At 37.7% G+C, this 18,438-nt stretch overlaps 1 protein-coding gene across 2 annotated transcripts; it reads left to right on the forward strand.

Annotated features, from left to right (window-relative positions):
- The first annotated feature begins 14,990 nt into the window (after positions 1-14,990).
- Positions 14,991-16,378, forward strand: SPRR2B (small proline rich protein 2B). 2 transcript variants are annotated; one of them, XM_054671094.1, is made up of 2 exons: positions 14,991-15,033; positions 15,746-16,378. In XM_054671094.1, the coding sequence occupies exon 2, from the start codon at positions 15,765-15,767 to the stop codon at positions 15,981-15,983; it is 219 nt and encodes a 72-aa protein (XP_054527069.1). In that variant the 5' UTR covers positions 14,991-15,033; positions 15,746-15,764; the 3' UTR covers positions 15,984-16,378. The 2 variants fall into 2 exon arrangements, with proteins under 2 accessions (XP_054527069.1, XP_001136978.2); XM_001136978.5 differs by having other exon boundaries at positions 14,991-15,037; positions 15,746-16,376.
- Positions 16,379-18,438: the final 2,060 nt, after the last annotated feature.

Below are 18,438 nucleotides of genomic sequence, written 5' to 3' on the forward strand. Positions count from 1 at the left end.
TCTTGCAGATGATGTTCTTCTGTTGTATCTTACTTTTCAGTCTCCCACTATAATTACTGGGGAGTCTAAATCTCTTTGAAGGTCCCTAAGAACTTGATTGATAAATCTGAGTTCCCCTGTGCTGGGTCCACATATATTTAAGATAGTTAGGTTGTCTTGTTGCTTTGAATCTTTTACCATTATGTAATGCTGTTTTTGGTCTTTTTTTGGACGTTTGCTGGTTTAATGTCTCTTTTGACTGAAATTAGGATGGCAACCCCTGCTTTTTTCTGTTTTTCTTTTGTTTGGTAGATTTTTCTCCATCCCTTTACTTTGAGCCTATGTGGGTCATTGCATGTGAGATTGGTCCCTTGAAGACAGCATACCAATGGGTCTTTGTTCTTTTTTCAGTTTGCCACTCTGCGTTTTAATTGGGGCATATAGCCCATTTACATTCAAGGTTAGTATTGATACATGTGGATTTGATTGTGGCATGATATTAGCTGGTTATTCTAAAAACTTGTTTATGTGGTTGCCTTATAGTGTCACTGGTCTGTGTACTAAAGTGTGTTTCTGTAGTTGCTGGTAATTGTTTTTCCTTTCTATATTTAGTGCTCCATTTAGGAGCTCTAGTAAGGTAGGTCTGGGGGTAACAAATTCCCTTAGCCTTTGCTTGTCTGAAAAGGATCTTTTTTCTCTTTAACTTATGAAGCTGAGTTTGACTAGATATGAAATTCTGGGTTGGTATTTCTTTTCTCTAAGAATGTTGTATATTGGCTCCCAATCTCTTCTTGCTTGTACGGTTTCTGCTGAGAGGTCTGTTTTTAGTCTAAATGGCTTCCCTATGTAGGTGACCTGATCTTTCTCTCTAGCTGCCTTTAGCATTTATTCTTTCATTTGACCTTGAAGAATCTGATGATTATGTGTCTTGCAGATGATGTTCTTCTGTAGTATCTTACTTGGGTTCTCTGCATTTTCTGAATTTGAATGTCTACCTCTCTAGCTGGGCTGGGGAAGATCTCATGGATGATAATATCTGGAAATACATTTCAAGTTGGTTACACACTTCCCTTCTCTTTCAGCAACACCAGTGTATCACTAACTTGATTTCTTTATGAAATACCATATTTTTCTGAGGCTTCATTCATTCCTTTTCATTCATTTCTATCTTTTCTTGTCTGGCTGTCTTATTTCAGTGTTTGAACTCTGGGATTCTTTTCTCTGCCTGGTCTATTCAGATGTTAATGCTTGTGATTGCATTATAACATAACAAAAAATGAATTTTGTAGTGTTTTTCAGCTCTTTCAGGTCAGTTATGTTCTTTTCTTTACTGGCTATTTTGTCAGTCAGCTCCTGTGTTGTTTTATTGTGATTCTTAGCTTCCTTGGATTGGGTTTCAACATACTCCTACATCTCAGTGATCTTCCTTCCTATCCATATTGAAATTCCATTTCTGCCACTTCAGCCATCCTAGCTCAGTACAGAACCCTTGCTAGAGAGGCTGTGTGGTTGTTTGGAGGAACAAAGACACCTTGGCTTTTTGAGTTGTCAGAGTTCTTGTGCTGATTCTTTCTTACCTTCATGTGCTTATATTCCTTCAATCTTTGAAGTTGCTGACATTTGGATGGGTTTTAATTTCTTTATCTCATTTGATAACCTTGAGGTTTTGATTGTGGTATAACATCAATTCAGATGACTGGCTTCATCTATTTTAGGGTCCCAACACTCAGCTCCCAAATCCTGGACTGCATGCCATAACTCTGAGGGAAGTGTGTCAGGCTTGACTTTGTTCTTTGGCTCCCCCGGGTTAGGAATCCACTGTGCTATGGAGGCTGAGGTGCTCCCTGACCCCTGTTCACTACACTCTGATGGGTGGTGTCAGCCAAAGTGTTTTGCAGTGTGGTGGCAGTGGGGTCCATTCTTGTTTGTATGTGTCAAGAGCAGTGGCAGCATGGCAGGGTGCATACTATTGGGCTGGGGGCAGGGTTCTTGCAGGTGCTAGGGTACCTGCCTCTGTGGGGACATTCACCACAGTGGTAGAGGCAATGTGGCTTGAGGGCATAGGAGGTCCCTTCTGGTGACTGTGTGTTGTCACACTTGTAGTGTTGTTGGTATATGGGTAGGGTGCTGATGGGTGCAGGTGTGTGTGCTTTTTCTGTGTGCAAAAATTAGGGGTTTTTGTTTGGGGTGCAGGAGTTTCCACTGTTTTCATTGCCTAGTTTCACTCCCATGGCAGTGTTGGCACAAGGGTATACATTGGCATGAAAGTTGGGGCTGGCTGGCTATGTGACTGCAATGGCCATCACCAGGGAGAAGGAAGCTGACTGTACTCTCGCTGCAGCAGTGACAGGGCAGGATGCACACTCTCATATGTACTGGTGGGGAGAGGAAAGCAAAACCCACTCATGCACTCACATGCTGGCAAAGTGATATGGGGTGTTGCTCTGGGCCCAGGGGAAGCTGTAGTTTGTGGAGCGAGCAGATGGGCTGGTGGGTGACCACGGGCAGCTGCCTCGCTGGAGTTCTCCATTTGTTAGCTGTGATCTGCCAGCACAAAGGCTAAAATGTGGGTCCCAAAGTCACCAGAGTTTGTTCTGCAAGGAAGTGCATCCAGGCTGGTACCCCAGGAGACACCAGCTGACCAGAGAGTGCTCAGGTCAGACTGGCCCCATCTGAAAGGCAAGATTGTCCTGCAGAATTCAGGTCCAACAGCTCCCCAAGGGTTAAAGTCTCCTATGCGAGCAAGTTGAGCCTAGGGAGATGGCCATCCCTAGCCCTGCTCCATTACAGACACTCCCTTACCAAACCCCTTGGGTTCCACGTCAGCTGGCATGCTGCCCCTGTCACCTCTCTAAGCAGTTCTGCCTGCCAACTGGAGTGTCCCTGGTGGTTGAGGGGGTCTTCTCCTGCTGGGATTCCAGAGGCCCATGGCGGGAGTGGGTTCCTCCCTGCTCGTTCAACTCAGCTGTTCCCCTGGAGTCACTGGAGGCCAGGAACGAGTTCTGGTGTGTAGTGTCCCTGTGCAGGGCTCCCAACTTTCTCTCTTTTCAGCCTAACTTCTGGGTCTTCTCTTGGTTCACTCTCAGTGCCTTCCCTCTGAATATCTGTTAGAAGTGCACCTGTAATCTCGGTTCCTTAGTGGCAGCTGTTCCACCTGGCTGCATCCAGTTGGCCATCTTGCCCAGAGCCACAGGAATGATCTGGTATGCTAAATGTTTTTGAGTCTTTTGTGCATCATATTCATGAGGAATATTGTTCTGTAGTTCTCATTACTTGTATTGTCTTTGTCTGGCTTTTGTATCAGGGTATTGGCGGGCCTCATGGAATAAGACAAGAAGTAGTCCCTATTTTCAGCTTTCTTTTTTGAAAGATTTTGAGAAGGATTGTTTTACATTTCTCCAGTAAATCCTTCTGGTTCAACATTTTTCTTTCTTGTGAGATTTTACATTAGTGATTCAATTTCCTTACTTATTATACATCTATTCAAATTATCTATTTCTTCACAAGTTGGTAGACAGTATATTTCTAAGAATTTGTTCATTCCAACTGTGTTATTCAATAAGCTGACATAGAATTATTTATAGCTTTCTCTTCAAATTTTTTTATTTCTGTAAAATCAGTGTAATGTTCCTCCTTTCTTTTAAGATTTTAGCTATTTGAGTCTTACATCGTTTTTATTCATGCAGTTATTCTGTCTAAAGATTTGTGAAGTTTGTTGAACTTTTCAAAGAAATAAAACAATGTTATTGATTTTTCTCTACTGTTTGCTTGTCCTTTATTAGTATCTCTATGCTAGGCTCATGTTTTCTTTTTGGGGGGTTTAGCTTAATTTACTTTTTGTAGTTTCCCAAGTGCAATATGAGGTTATTTATCTGAGATTTTTTTTTTTCATTAAAAATGTATGTGGTTATGGCTATAAATTTCCCTGTTAGCACTGCTTTTTGCTGCAACCCATAAGTTTGGTATGATGTGTTTTGTTGTGAGTAGTCGCAAGTGATTTCTAATTTTCCCTATGATTTCATATTTGACTTGTTGGTTGTTTAAGAGTGCATTGTTTAATTTCCACAAATTTGTAAAATTTGCCATTTTAATTTGATTATAAGATTTTAGTTTTATTTCCTTGTGATTGGAAAGGTCCATTGTATGATTTTAGTCTTTTAAAATATATTAAATTGTTCTGTAACCCAATGGATGTTGTCTATCCTGGAGAGTGTTCTTCCATGTTCTCTTGAGAAAACTGTAAGGAGTATCCTGCTGCAGTTGGGTGGAGTGTTCTATATTTAAATTTTTTTGATTCTTTCTTCCAATTTGTGTTTTTGGGGAGAATTTAATTCATTTGCATTTAAAGTAATTACTGATAAGGAAGGTCTTCTTTCTGCATTTACTATTTTCTGTATACTGTTTGTGTTTCAATACCATCTGATTTATGTTTATTTAATTTTTTGTAGTAAAGCTATTTTATTGCCTTTTATCTTTTGTGTATACTCGAAAATATTTTTGTGGTTTCATCGGGGATTATGTATAGTATCCTAAAGTTATAGAAATCTAATTTGAATTAACACCCGTTTAACCCCAATTGCATCAAAAAGTTGACTCATATCCAGTCTGCCCAACATGGCGAAATGACAGGTTAGGATGCACTGTCTCTACTAAAAATACAAAAATTAGCTGGATGTGGTGGCACATGCCTGTAATTCCACTACTAAAAAGGGTGAGGCAAGATAATTGCTTGAGCCCAGAGGCGGAGGTTGCAGTGAGCCAAGATTCTGCCACTGCATTCCAGCTTGGATGATGGAGTGAGTCTGTGTCAAAAAAAAAAAAAAGAAAAGAAAAGAAAAGAAAAATTGACTCATACAACCTTATCCTGTTTTTATGTTGAGTTCACAAATTACATCTTTATATATTGTGTGTTCGCCAACACAGATTTGTAATTATATTGTGTTCATTTGCATTTTAAATCTTGTAGAAAATAAAAAGTGAAGTTACAAGCTAAAATTTCAATAATGCTGGCTTTTATATACCAGTGTACATTTATCAGAGATTTTTATATCTTCACATAGTTTTTCTCCAGCATCCTTTTATTTCAACCTGAGAGTCTCTCTTTGTTGTTTCTCATACAGAAACTCTACAGGCAGTGAACTGCCTCAAGTTTTGATTTCAGGAAATGCCATAATTTTGCCCTCATTTTAAAGGACAATTTTGCTGGCTATAGGATTCTAGGTTGAAAGTGTTTTATTTTAGGGCTTTAAATATGTCATCCCACTACCTCTTGATCTCCAAGGTTTCTGATGAGCATTTGGTCAATTACTTCTTAAGAATTTCTTAGATATCATGATTCATTTTCCTCTTGCTGCTTTCAAGATTCTCTCTTTTGATAATTTGATTATAATTTGTGTCACGCTGGGTGTCACTGAATTCATTGGATTCTTAAGGATTTCTTAGATATGAAGATTCACTTCCCTCTTGCTGCTTTCAAGATTCTCTTTTGATAATTTGATTATAAGGTGTGTCACGGTAGGTGTCTTGAATTCATTGAGCTTGGAGTTTGTTATGTTTTTTGAATGTGTAAGTTTGCCTTTTACAGAAATAATATAAATAGGCCTACAGCCTTTGAGACTGACTTCTCTTACTTATCAGTTTGCATTTCAAATTCAACCATGTCTTTGTGAGTCTTTACAGGTCATTCCATGTTATCACTGCACAGCATTCCATTGCATGAGGGTGTACCCCAGTTTATCGATTCAATTATTGAAGGACATGTTGGTAGATCACAGATAGTGGATGTTATGACTAAAGCTGCCATAATTATTTGAATGCACCTTATTTTTTGTCGAGATATTTTAAAATGTACTAGATCAATTTTTGAATGTGGTGTTGCTGGATCATATCATAAAATTATGTTTATCTTTTAAGATTGTGAGTTAGTTTGTATTTTTTTCATAGTGTTTATATTTTATTTAACCTTTCTCAAACTTACAGTAGAATTTGCAGGACTCTCATCCTATGTTACAGTTCAAACAGCCTTTACTCTACAAATTTTTTTCACAATTTTGTGTTTCTTTGTTTTCCTTTTTGACTTTTTAAGAGTGTGTTGTTTAATTTCCACAAATTTGTAAAATTTCCCATTTTAATTTGATTATAAGTTTTTAGTTTTATTCCACTGTGATTGGAAAAGTTCATTGCATGATTTTAGTCTTTTAAAATATATTAACTTGTTCTGTAGCCTAATGGGTATGGTTTATCCTGGAGAGTGTTCTTCCATGTTCTCTTGAGAAAGCTGTAAGGTGTATCCTGCTGCTGTTGGGTGGAGTGTTCTATATTTGTCTATTTGGTCCAATTGGCTTATATATTTAAGCCCTCTATTTTTTCAAACTTTATTATTCTAGCCATTTTTGCGAGTGAATTATTGGAGTTTTCAACATTTATTATAGACCTATGAACTTCTTTTAATTTCTCTCACTGTATCTTCGCATATTTTGTAGTTCTGATGTTTAGTAAATGTAGGTTTATAGCTTCTATATTTTCTTGGTGAATAAATCTCTATCAATACACACATCTTTGAAGGACCTCTTCAAGGAGAACTACAAACCACTTCTCAATGAAATAAAAGAGGATACAAATAAATGGAAGAACATTCCATGCTCATGGGTAGGAAGAATCAATATTGTGAAAATGGCCACACTGCCCAAAGTAATTTATAGATTCATGTCATCCCCATCAAGCTACCAATGACTTTCTTCACAGAATTGGAAAAAACTACTTTAAAGTTCATATGGAACCAAAAAAGAGCCCGCATTGCCAAGTCAATCCTAAGCCAAAAGAACAAAGCTGGAGGCATCATGCTACCTGACTTCAAACTATACTACAAGGCTACAGTAACCAAAACAGCATGGTACTGGTACCAAAACAGAGATATAGATCAATGGAACAGAACAGAGCCCTCAGAAATAATGCCGCATATCTACAACCATCTGATCTTTGACAAACCTGACAAAAAAAAGCAATGGGGAAAGGATTCCTTATTTAATAAATGGTGCTGGGAAAACTGGCTAGCCATATGTAGAAAGCTGAAACTGGATCCCTTCCTTACACCTTATACAAAAACTAATTCAAGATGGATTAAAGACTTAAATGTTAGACCTAAAACCATAAATACTCTAGTAGAAAACCTAGGCAATACCATTCAGTACATAGGCATGGGCAAGGACTTCATGCCTAAAACACCAAAAGCAATGGCAACAAAAGCCAAAATTGACAAATGGGATCTAATTAAACTAAAGAGCTTCTGCACAGCAAAAGAAACTACCATCAGAGTGAACAGGCAACCTACAGAATGGAGAAAATTTTTGCAATCTACTCATCTGACAAAGGGCTAATATCCCGAATCCACACTGAACTCAAACCAATTTAGAAGAAAAAAAAACAAACAACCCCATCAAAAAGTAGGCGAAGGATATAAACAGACACTTCTCAAAAGAAGACATTTATGCAGCCAAAAGACACGTGAAAAAATGCTCACCATCACTGGCCATCAGAGAAATGCAAATCAAAACCACAATGAGATACCATCTCACACCAGTTAGAATGGTGATCATTGAAAAGTCAGGAAACAACAGGTGCTGGAGAGGATGTGGAGAAATAGGAACACTTTTACACTGTTGGTGGGACTGTAAACTAGTTCAACCATTGTGGAAGTCAGTGTGGTGATTCCTCAGGGATCTAAAACTAGAAATACCATTTGACCAGCCATCCCATTACTGGGTATATACCCAAAGGATTATAAATCATGCTGCTATAAAGACACATGCACACGTATGTTTATTGCGGCATTATTCACAATAGCAAAGACTTGGAACAAGCCCAAATGTCCAACAATGATAGACTGGATTAAGAAAATGTGGCACATATACACCATGGAATACTATGCAGCCATAAAAAGTGATGAGTTCATGTCCTTTGTAGGGACATGGATGAAGCTGGAAAGCATCATTCTCAGCAAACTATCGCAAGGACAAAAAACCAAACACCGCATGTTCTCACTCATAGGTGGGAATTGAACAATGAGAACACATGGACACAGGAAGGGGAACGTCACACACCAGGGCCGGTTGTGGGGTGGGGGTAGGGGGGAGGGATAGCATTTGGAGATATACCTAATGTTAAATGACGGGTTACTGGGTTCAGCACACCAACATGGCACATGTATACATATGTAACTAACCTGCACGTTGTGCACATGTACTCTAAAACTTAAAGTATAATAAAAAAAACAGAAAGTAAGCTCCTTAAAAGAAATATATATACACGTCTTTTGTAGTCTCTTATAACAGTTCTCAACTTAAAGTTAATTATGTCTGATGTTAGTGTAGCCACCTCTGGTCTCTTTTGGCTACTATTTACATGAAATATCTTTTTCTATCCTATTACTTTCACCTCCTTTGTGTCTTTAACTGTAAAGTTAGTCTATTGTAAACAACAAATAGTTGAACTATTTTTTTAATTCATTCTTCCAATTTGTGTTGTTGGGGAGAATTTAATTCATTTACATTTAAAGTAATTACTGATAAGAAAGGTCTTCTTTCTGCATTTACTCTTCTCTGTACAATGTTTGTTTTTCAATATTGTCTGATTTATGTTTATTAGATTTTTTTGTAGTAAAATGATTTTATTGCCTTTATCTTTTGTGTATACTCGAAAATATTTTTGTGTTTTCATTGGGGATTATGTATAATATCCTAAAGTTATAGTAATCTAATTTGAATTAACACCCGTTTAACTCCAATTGCATCAAAAAGTTGACTCATATCCAGCCTTGCCAACATGGCGAAACCCTGCCTCTATTAAAAATACAAAAATTAGCTGGGTGTGGTGGCACATGCCTGTACTTCTACTACTAAGGAGGCTGAGGCAAGATAATAGCTTGAGCCCAGAGGCAGAGGTTGCAGTGAGCCAAGATCATGCCACTGCATTCCAGCCTGGGTGATGCAGTGAGACTGTGTCAAAAAAAAAAAAAAAAAAAGAAAAGAAAAAAAAAGAAAATTTGACTCATACAACTCTATCCTTTTTTTTTTTGCGTTCACAAATTACATCTCTATACATCGTGAGTTTGCTAACATAGACTTGTAATTATATTGCATTCATTTGCATTTTAAATCTTGTAGAAAATAAAAATTGAAGTTACAAGCTAAAATTTCAACAATGCCGGCTTTTATGTACCAGTGTACATTTATCAGAGATTTTTGTATCTTCACATAGTTTCTCTCCAGCATCCTTTTATTTCAACCGGAGAGTCTCTCTTTATCATTTCTCATACACAAAATCTACAGACAATGAAATGCCTCAAGTTTTGATTTCTGGAAATGCCATAATTTTGCCCTCATTTTAAAGGAGAATTTTGCCAGCTATAGAATTCTAGGTTGAAAGTGTGTTCTTTTATGGCTTTAAATACGTCATCCCACTACCTCCTGATCTCCAAGGTTTCTGATGAGCATTTGGTCAACTACTTCTTAAGGATTTCTTAGATATGATCATTCACTTCCCTCTTGCTGCTTTCAAGATTCTCTCTTTTGATAATTTGATTGTAATGTGTGTCATGGTGGGTGTCACTGAACTCATCGAACTTGGAGTTTGCTGCGATTTTTGGGTGCATAAGTTTGCCTTTTATGGAAATCATATAAATGGGCCTACAGCCTTTAAGACTGACATTTCTAACTTATCAGTTTGCATTTCAAATTCAACCATGTCTTTGTGAGTCTTGATAGGTCATTCCATGTTATAATTGTGTGGTATTCCATTGCATGGGTGTGATGTACCACAGTTTATCCATTTAATTATTGAAGGACATCTTGGTAGATCACAGATAGTGGATATTATGACTAAAGCTGCTATAATTATTTGAATGCACATTATTTTGTGTTGACATATTTTAAAATGTACTAGATCAATTTTTGAATGTGCTGTAGCTGGATCGTATCATAAAATTATGTTTATCTTTTAAGATTGTGAGTTAGTTTTGATTTTTTTCTTAGTGTTTATACTTTATTTAACCTTTCTCAAACTTACAGTAGAATTTTCAGGACTCTCATCCTATGTAAGAGTTCAAATAGTCTTTTCTCTCCAAATGTTTTCACAATTTTGTTTGTGTTTCTTTGTTTTCCTTTTCGACTTTTTTGGAGGAAGACCACAGCATATGCACATTCACTATCTTGAAAAGATTCTTACAAGTAGAAGTATCTGAATTATTCCATCATTTACCATATAGTCTTCTGAATCTCATTAACACTAAGCATACAGGAGTACTTTATATTACCAATAGCTCTTGAATTTTGCTCTTAAATATTTGGATCTAACATATGGAGAAAATAAAAGTAGAATTTAAAAGGTTTATACACTTTGGAAAGATTAGTGCTAATGAGCTATTCAGTTTCTTACAAGAATTTTGCCTAAAATTTAGGTAATTTGTCTGCAGAAGGAATGTGATATTTAAATGAGCAATTTTTTAATTGTCTTAAACAGCTAACCACAGTAACAGTAGACTAAATTGGAGGTAACATTATATATTTTTTCAGAAGAATAAAACATATATTTTTCACATAGAATAAATATATCTATACATGTTAATATTTTGCAAATCAACAAATCAGCATTTTGCTATTTATTGTTTTCGGACTTTTTTTTATTATCTGAATTCAGAGGAAAGCTGTAGAGAGTCCAAATAACACAGAAACATTATCCTTTGTTATAAATTTCTGCTTAGGTTAACTCATTTTTATCACATAAGAATAAATGTCAAGATCAGTCTACCTTATTATTTCTGCACACTTCATTCAAATCATACATTTGCATTTGCTTTGTCCTAAAAACTTCTGGCACACACTTAAAATAATGGTGATATAAAAGGTCTTAAAGAGAAGCAAATGTCTTTTTCAACCATAAACAACTTGACTTCAATATTTTGCCCCTATCTCTTTGATGAGCCATGTGTTTCTTTACTATTTTGAGTACTATCTGTAGCCTGTGCTAAATACTTTAAATGCAGTCTCTGATTTAATTTTTTTCTCATGACAATTTAGTGGTAGGTACTATTATTATCACTTTGTTCTATTATCTTTATCACCTGTTACTAATCATCCATTTCTTCCAATTTCATCATATTATGGCCAATGTTATGATTTCTATCTGTCTGGCTCTTAGATAGTAGACAAACTCATTCCTGATTTTTTTTACTCTAGTATGATCTGCCAATTTTGGTGAACTGTTTTTTTTTATTTTTATTTTTTGAAATTTATTTATTTTTTTTGAGATGGAGTCTTGTTCTGTCGCCAAAACTGGAGTGCAGAGGTGTGACGCAACCTCCGCCTCCTGGGTTCAAGCAATTCTGTGCCTCAGCCTCCCGAGTAGCTGGGATTACAGGCCCCTGCAATCACGCCTGGCTAATTTTTGTATTTTTAGTAGAATTGGGTTTCACCATCTTGGCCAGGCTGGTCTTGAACTCCTGACCTCGTGATCAACCCACGTTGGTCTCCCGAAGTGCTGGGATTTCAGGCATGAGCCACCGTTGCCGGCCTGGTGAATTATTTTATAGATACATATGGTTATTGCATGTCTGTGGCTTCAGTGTATGTATGTCAGTGCTATGAGGATGGGGAATATTATCGGGGTTTTCTTCAAGAGAGATTTTAGAAGGGATGTGATCAAATGTAGAGCTATGACAATAAAACAACTGCTACTTCCATCCAGCTCCACCTTTAGCGTCTGCTCAAAAATGCTGAAAAAATAAAAAAGACCATTATCTGACTAACTGAGCAATGGACATGCTTGTCTCTTGTCAACTTTTCAAAGTAGAATTTTAAGATTCCTTACTCAGTAATAGGTAACATTTGGAGAATACTTTGAAAAGTAAAACAAGAAAATAGGTATCGTCTGTAATTTCACCAGCCATATATAATCACATTTAATATATTGTTTCATATGTTTCCTATCTTTTAATAAATGTTGATGAGAATGATGTCATGCTTTATGTGTTTTTAGTACAATTCCAGTGTTTTAAATTATACGAAACAATTTTCCAAAACATCCACCTTAATGATTTTCACTATTCTACCATATGAATATTCTGTAATTTATTGGATTCAGCATGGAAGGACAATGGATGCTTAGCCTTTCATTCAGAAATAAAAGCAGAAGACAGATATGCATGGGGAATTGCCGTTACCCTTTCTCTGAGCTTATCAAGAATATTTTACCATAATTTTGTTTCTTTATTTTTTCATATTTAATTTTAAATCTTTATTTGCCAGCACTATTTTGTTTAGTGGAATGTATAGTATTGAAATGTGAGATAAAATGTTGAATCAAGTATTACACAAAATTAAAAGTGGACAAAGTGAATGGATCTCCATGAAATTGTTACATAAAAAAAGAACAATTATTAAAAGGTTGCATGATGTATAAATTCACTAAAATATTCTTAAAATAATGAAATCATAGAGATAGAAAAAAGAGTAATATTTACTAGAGGTAAGTATTTGAGAAAGCAGGGGTGGATATAAGTGGGGAGCAGAGGAGCCTTGTGGTAATGGAACAGTTATGTATCTTGACTGTAGTAGTAGCCAAAGCTACGTATGTGATGTAAATTTCATAGCATTATGAACACACACACGCACAAATGAGTGAATATATAATTAATAAAATTCAAATATACTTTGTGAATCACAAAAAAGTTAAGTATTTGTTCTTTCCTGTCGTTTTTAAGTACTAATAATTCATACTTAATGATCCCTTAGAAAATTATGGAGTAGAAGTAATAGGAATGAATCTAAGGCTATCAGACTCTGAAAGAAGATAAAGCTAACCTCTTTAGACATGTAGATAGATGATAGATAAAGACTCGTGTGTGTGTGTGTGTGTGTGTGTGTGTGAAGTATGCCTCGCTCTATGTCTCAGGGACTGGATGTCCTAACCTGGGGAAGGTGGGACTGTTAGCTGCTCCTCTTCATGTTGTGACCACTCTTCATGTAGCTGGACTGTGAGGAACTCTGAGTTTCCAGTTCACCATCTCAACTCGTAAAGTGAGCCTGTCTGAGATGCTGGGGGCACTAGGGCTGCTGCCACTCTGGTGCCTGCACTGCTGTGATAAACAGCCTGTTTGAGTGGGGTGTTCTCAGAAGGGGAGTCTCAGGGCATGACCCAAACTGTATTATCTCACACAGTGATCTCATTTAGCAGCCAATCCTCCAATTTTTCATGGCAGAAAAAAGACATTTCTGTAAGGATTTGTGTTGTAGATGTGATGTGAGTCTCTGGGGAGGAGTAGGGGACCTATTGAGTGAAATCCCTTTACTGCACCCACTGTACTTGACATGTGGAAGCATTTGGTGAGAACACTGTTTGTAAACACCTGGACTCAAGGTGTTGACATGATAGTTCTATTTCTGTAGCGTCTGGCCATGGTGATCTTGGCCAAAAGCCCTTCCTTAGAGACTGGAGCAATTGCAGATCTGGAAACCTAACCTGCTTAACTGAGAGGTGTGATGCTGGGTTGATTCAGTGCTCTTGCTCTATCTGGAGCATAGCTGGTGAGTGCTCCAAAGAATTTGAGTCACTCCTCTTCCTCTTTTTTTCTTATCTTCCTCGTCCTTCTTCTTCTCCAATTATAAAACCACATTCTTGGAAAAGTTCTTGATTATTGGCCCAGATAAGGAAGCTCCAGCAGCAGTATTTTAAATGTTTAATATATGATGCTTAGTAAGCCCCATTGATTGCAGGAAGAGTTTTAAAAAGATGTGAAAGACATTTACATTGACAACATACGTATCGAGTGAACAATGTGTACTAAAATGGACAGATGAGAGGTATACATTGGGATGTGAGTTGATAATCTAGCAGGTTGTGGGGCTAGAGGGCTTTGGGAAAAGACAAAGGAAGAACATACAAACAAATAAAATAATACTGTCTTTCAAAGACTAAAACCTGTTTGGAAAGAGAGGTAGAGAAAGCAAACATATAGGATCACACTGAGTTTATATTTTCCCCTAGGTTTCAGACTTTAAGTCCTCTGACCTTCTCTACTCTGAGAAGAGCCCTTCTCTTCTCTATTTACATAAGATACTGTGAGTCTATGCATTTTGTTCTCTATAGGATGTTCACAGGGAAAGATATAGGCATGGTTCAATACATAGATTTAAAATGAATGCTTGTAACTTTGGTTCCCTTCTCTCCATTTCCTTAATGTGGTGACTAAGTACATTTCTATAAATAAAAAGGCTGTAGTACACATCCTTGATAGCAGCAGTAGCAAACATACTGGGGAGACTGGATCTCACTCTGGTGTCTGTCCTGGGACACAAGTGCCTCTATGAGAGGTGTGTAAGACAACTTCAAAGGGAAAAGGAATATAGGTAAAATCTGGGGTTCTGTGAGAGAAAGACAAAGGTGAAGTAGAAAATTTCAGGCTTGAACAGGGTCAACAGATGGCACAATGTGGTCACTGCCTTCAAAACCAGAGGTAGATATGATGCTTCTCTGTTTACCATTCCAGAGAGGAGAGTTGACCTGGCTGTGGTCATACAACTTAGCAAAACAATCTGTGGCCAGAACTCAGGCCTTTGTTAGGTCCTTCTAGCACACTGGCAAATTGTACGAGGAAAGAAGGGGTGGAGATGGGTTCATGTACAACAATATGGCATTCAGCTAAAGTGGATCGGGGCAGGAAGTTTTATGATTTAGGGAATGTGTAAGACAGGAAGCATTCATTGCCCCCAATCAAGAAAGAGAGTCCTTGACCACCAGTTAGAGAATCCCCCAAGTCCCTCTTTGCCATAAGTCACTGAAACTGAGATCTAAGGCAGGGCCTCCATGATGTTTCCCAGTTTGAGAATCCCTGTCATGCCAGTTATGGATAAATTTGCATTTTGGTTGGGACATTGCTGGACCAGCCTAGTTTAGGCGGTTCCACTTCCTGCTGGGTGGGGTAGCTGGCCCTATAAAGAGGTTCTCTGCTGCCCAACTCCTAAACTCCTGGTACTCGAGCACCGATCTGCTTTGGAGAAACTGGTTAGTCTGCTTCCTTGAGTTCTGTTCTTTTTGCCCTGAAATGTTGAATTTAATTTGAATCCAGCAAGTTTGGTGTATTCAAACCTATGATCATGGGTTTGATGGTACTTAGTGGATGGAACTACAGGATTAGACTATGTGATAGAGTGTTTTACACAGCTTTTAAAAAAATATACAGTTATATGTTCATATGGACAGAGAAGTTAATAGGAAAGCTTTGGTTGGAAGAAAAGGACAAAGTATTTTTCTCTTTTCCATATTTTTCTGGTGTCCTTTTCAAAGGTTTGTGTCTTAGCAGGTGTGAGAGCCAGCACTTCTTCCTGAACAGCCCTTGCTCTGTGCCCAAGTCAAGCCATTGGGACTTTACAACAGATAATGATGATAGGAATAGCTTGTGAGATTGCCCAGGGGGTCTGAACTTGTGACTGCCTTTCATGAAGATGTTAATTTCTTGGATTAACATGCTGGATTTTTTATTACAGAGATGTTTTCTTTGGAAAAATTGTATGAGGAAAGGCAGGATTTGCTAGGGCTGATGAAGCCACTTGCTAAAGTGGAAAGGAGAAGACAGGAAGTCATGAAAAGGGAGCTAAGAGTTTAAATAAATTTCTGGAGATTGGAGACATAATATGCCATGGTATTACATAAGCTTTGGCTTCTCTCTCTCTGGAGGAGTCCATTCCTGTGAACACTGTCATAACATTCCTTTCAGATCCTGAGACTCCAGCAGGATGTCTTATCAACAGCAGCAGTGCAAGCAGCCCTGCCAGCCACCTCCTGTGTGCCCCACGCCAAAGTGCCCAGAGCCATGTCCACCCCCGAAGTGCCCTGAGCCCTGCCCACCACCAAAGTGTCCACAGCCCTGCCCACCTCAGCAGTGCCAGCAGAAATATCCTCCTGTGACACCTTCCCCACCCTGCCAGCCAAAGTATCCACCGAAGAGCAAGTAACAGCTTCAGGATTCATCAGGAGCATGAGAGGATAAGGATAATTGGCTCACCTCGTTCCACAGCTCCACCTTCATCTTCTCATCAAAGCTTATCATGGATTCATAGGGAGCTTCTTTCCCCTTAGCCTGTGATCTGCCCATGATGATCCCTGATAGCAAAAGGTTTCCTTTCCAAGGCTGCCATACTGCCACTGTCCAGGTGGAGACTGAGCAAAGGAACCTTGGCTTTGTCAGTTCCCAGAGCTTCAGCAGAAAGAGCTGCAGCTGTGTGCCTGGGAACCATCAGAGAATTCTGTTGATGTGTTCTGTGTCTGTCTTTCACCTGGGCATGAGCTTCTACCACCTGTGCAATTGTCACTTTTCTTTCACTCCCTGAATAAAGTATCTATGCGTATATATTTGTGAATGGGTCTTTTGTTTCTTTTCAAATCTCCTTTATTAGCAATGTGATATGACCATTTAGATTTATTCCTGTCTTTCTGTGATCCTCAGGGAAGATCTTACAATTGTTGCTATATGAATTTTGGGTCATAGCAAGTATTATTTCTGTATCATTTTATACCCCTTTTATTTTTTCTTAGTGTTTGATTGATTTGCAGAACATATTATTCCAGTTCTCCAAATGTCTATCTTTTTACTGCAATGTGAACCAAACAATATTTACATCATAAAATAGTCTAAGTCATAAAATCTAATTTCTATCTGAAATTTGGTTGGCACTATACCTGACACATAATAGCAGTCATTTTATTGAATTTGCTGCTAAGAAGCAGCAATATATCATCGTTTCCCCCAGAAGCATCATCATCATCATAATCATCATCACCCTCTGCTACAACCACCAAGATATTTGTTCCAGAAAGAGAGTGGCTTGGATGTAACTAATACAGGAAATAAGAAGACTCCCTATTGTTATTTTTAATTGATTCATAATAATTGTACATATTTTTGGGGTACATGTGATATTTTGTTACATGGATCAAATGTGTAATGATCACGTCAGGATATCAGGAAATTTAGGGAATCCATGACCTTGAGCATTTATCATTTCTTTCTTTCCTAGGAACGTTTTAATTCCTCTCTTTTTGCTATTTTGAAAAATACAATACATTGTTGTAAACTGTAGTCACCGTACTCCGCTATCAAATATTTAAAGTTACCTCTTTTACGTCTCTCTATGTTTGTACTATTTAACCAGCATCTCTTCATTCTCCACCCCCTGAACATCTTTCCCTGCCTCTGGTAACTATCATTCTACTCTCTACCTTTATAGATCAACTTTTGTAGCTCCCACAGATGAGTGAGAACATGCAGTATTTGTCTTCCCCTGCTTGACTTATTTTACTTAACATAATGACCTCCAGTTCCATCCATGTTGCTGCACATGACATGATTTTATTCTTTTTTACAACAGAATAGGATTTCATTGTGTGTCTATACAATATTTTCTTTTTCCATTTATTCGTTAATGGACACTTAGGTTACATATCTTTGCTATTGTGAATAGTACTGCAATAACCATGGGAGTTCAGGCATCCGTTTGATGGACTGATTTCTTTTCCTTTGGATAGATACACAGTAGTTGGATTGCAGGATTGAATCGTAGTTCTATTTTTAGTTTTTGGAGAAATCTTTGTATTGTTTTCCACTGCGGGTGTACTAATTTACATTCCCACCAGAAGTATATAGGCTTCTTTTTTCTTTGCATCCTATCCAGTATCTGCTATTTTTTAAAATTTTTTATTTTAAAATCAGGGGTACATGTGCAGGTTTGTTATATCGGTTAATGCATGTCACCGGGGTTTATTGTACAGCTTGTTTCATCACTCAGTTATTAATCATAGTACCTATTAGTTATTTCTCCTGATCCTCTCTGTCCCCCAAACCTTTACCCTCCAATAGGCCCTATTGTCTGTTGTTCCCCTCTATGTGTCCATGTTTTCTCAGCATTTAGCTCCCAGTTATAAGTGAGAACATGTGGTATTTGATTTTCTGTTCCTGCATTAGTTTTCTGAGGGTAATGGCCTGTAGCTCTACCCATGTTCCTGCAAAGGACTTGATCACTTTTTTTTATGGCTGCATAGTATTTCATGGTGTGTATGTATCACATTTTCTTTATCTAGTCTATCATTGATGGGCACTTAGTTTGATTCCATGTCTGCTATTATGAATAGTGCTGCAATGAACGTAACATGTGCATGTATCTTTATGACACAGAATGGTTTGTATTCCTTTGGGTATATACCAAGTAATGGGATTGCTGGTCGGAATGGTAGTTCTGTTTTTAGCTGTTTGAGTAATTGCCACACTGTTTTCCACAATGGTTGATCTAATTGACACTTCCTCCAACACTGTATAAGCATTCGTTTTTCTCTGCAACCTCTCCCGCACTTTTTATTTTTTGACTTTGTAATAATAGCCATTATGACTGGTGTGAAATAGTTAGTATCTCATTG

Source organism: Pan troglodytes, chromosome 1 (genome assembly GCF_028858775.2).
Source record: "Pan troglodytes isolate AG18354 chromosome 1, NHGRI_mPanTro3-v2.0_pri, whole genome shotgun sequence".
Lineage (NCBI taxonomy): Eukaryota > Metazoa > Chordata > Mammalia > Primates > Hominidae > Pan > Pan troglodytes.

Bases quoted from the DNA above. Each gene is read 5' to 3' on its own strand.
- SPRR2B (XM_054671094.1), top strand. From the start codon at position 15,765: ATGTCTTATCAACAGCAGCAGTGCAAGCAGCCCTGCCAGCCACCTCCT.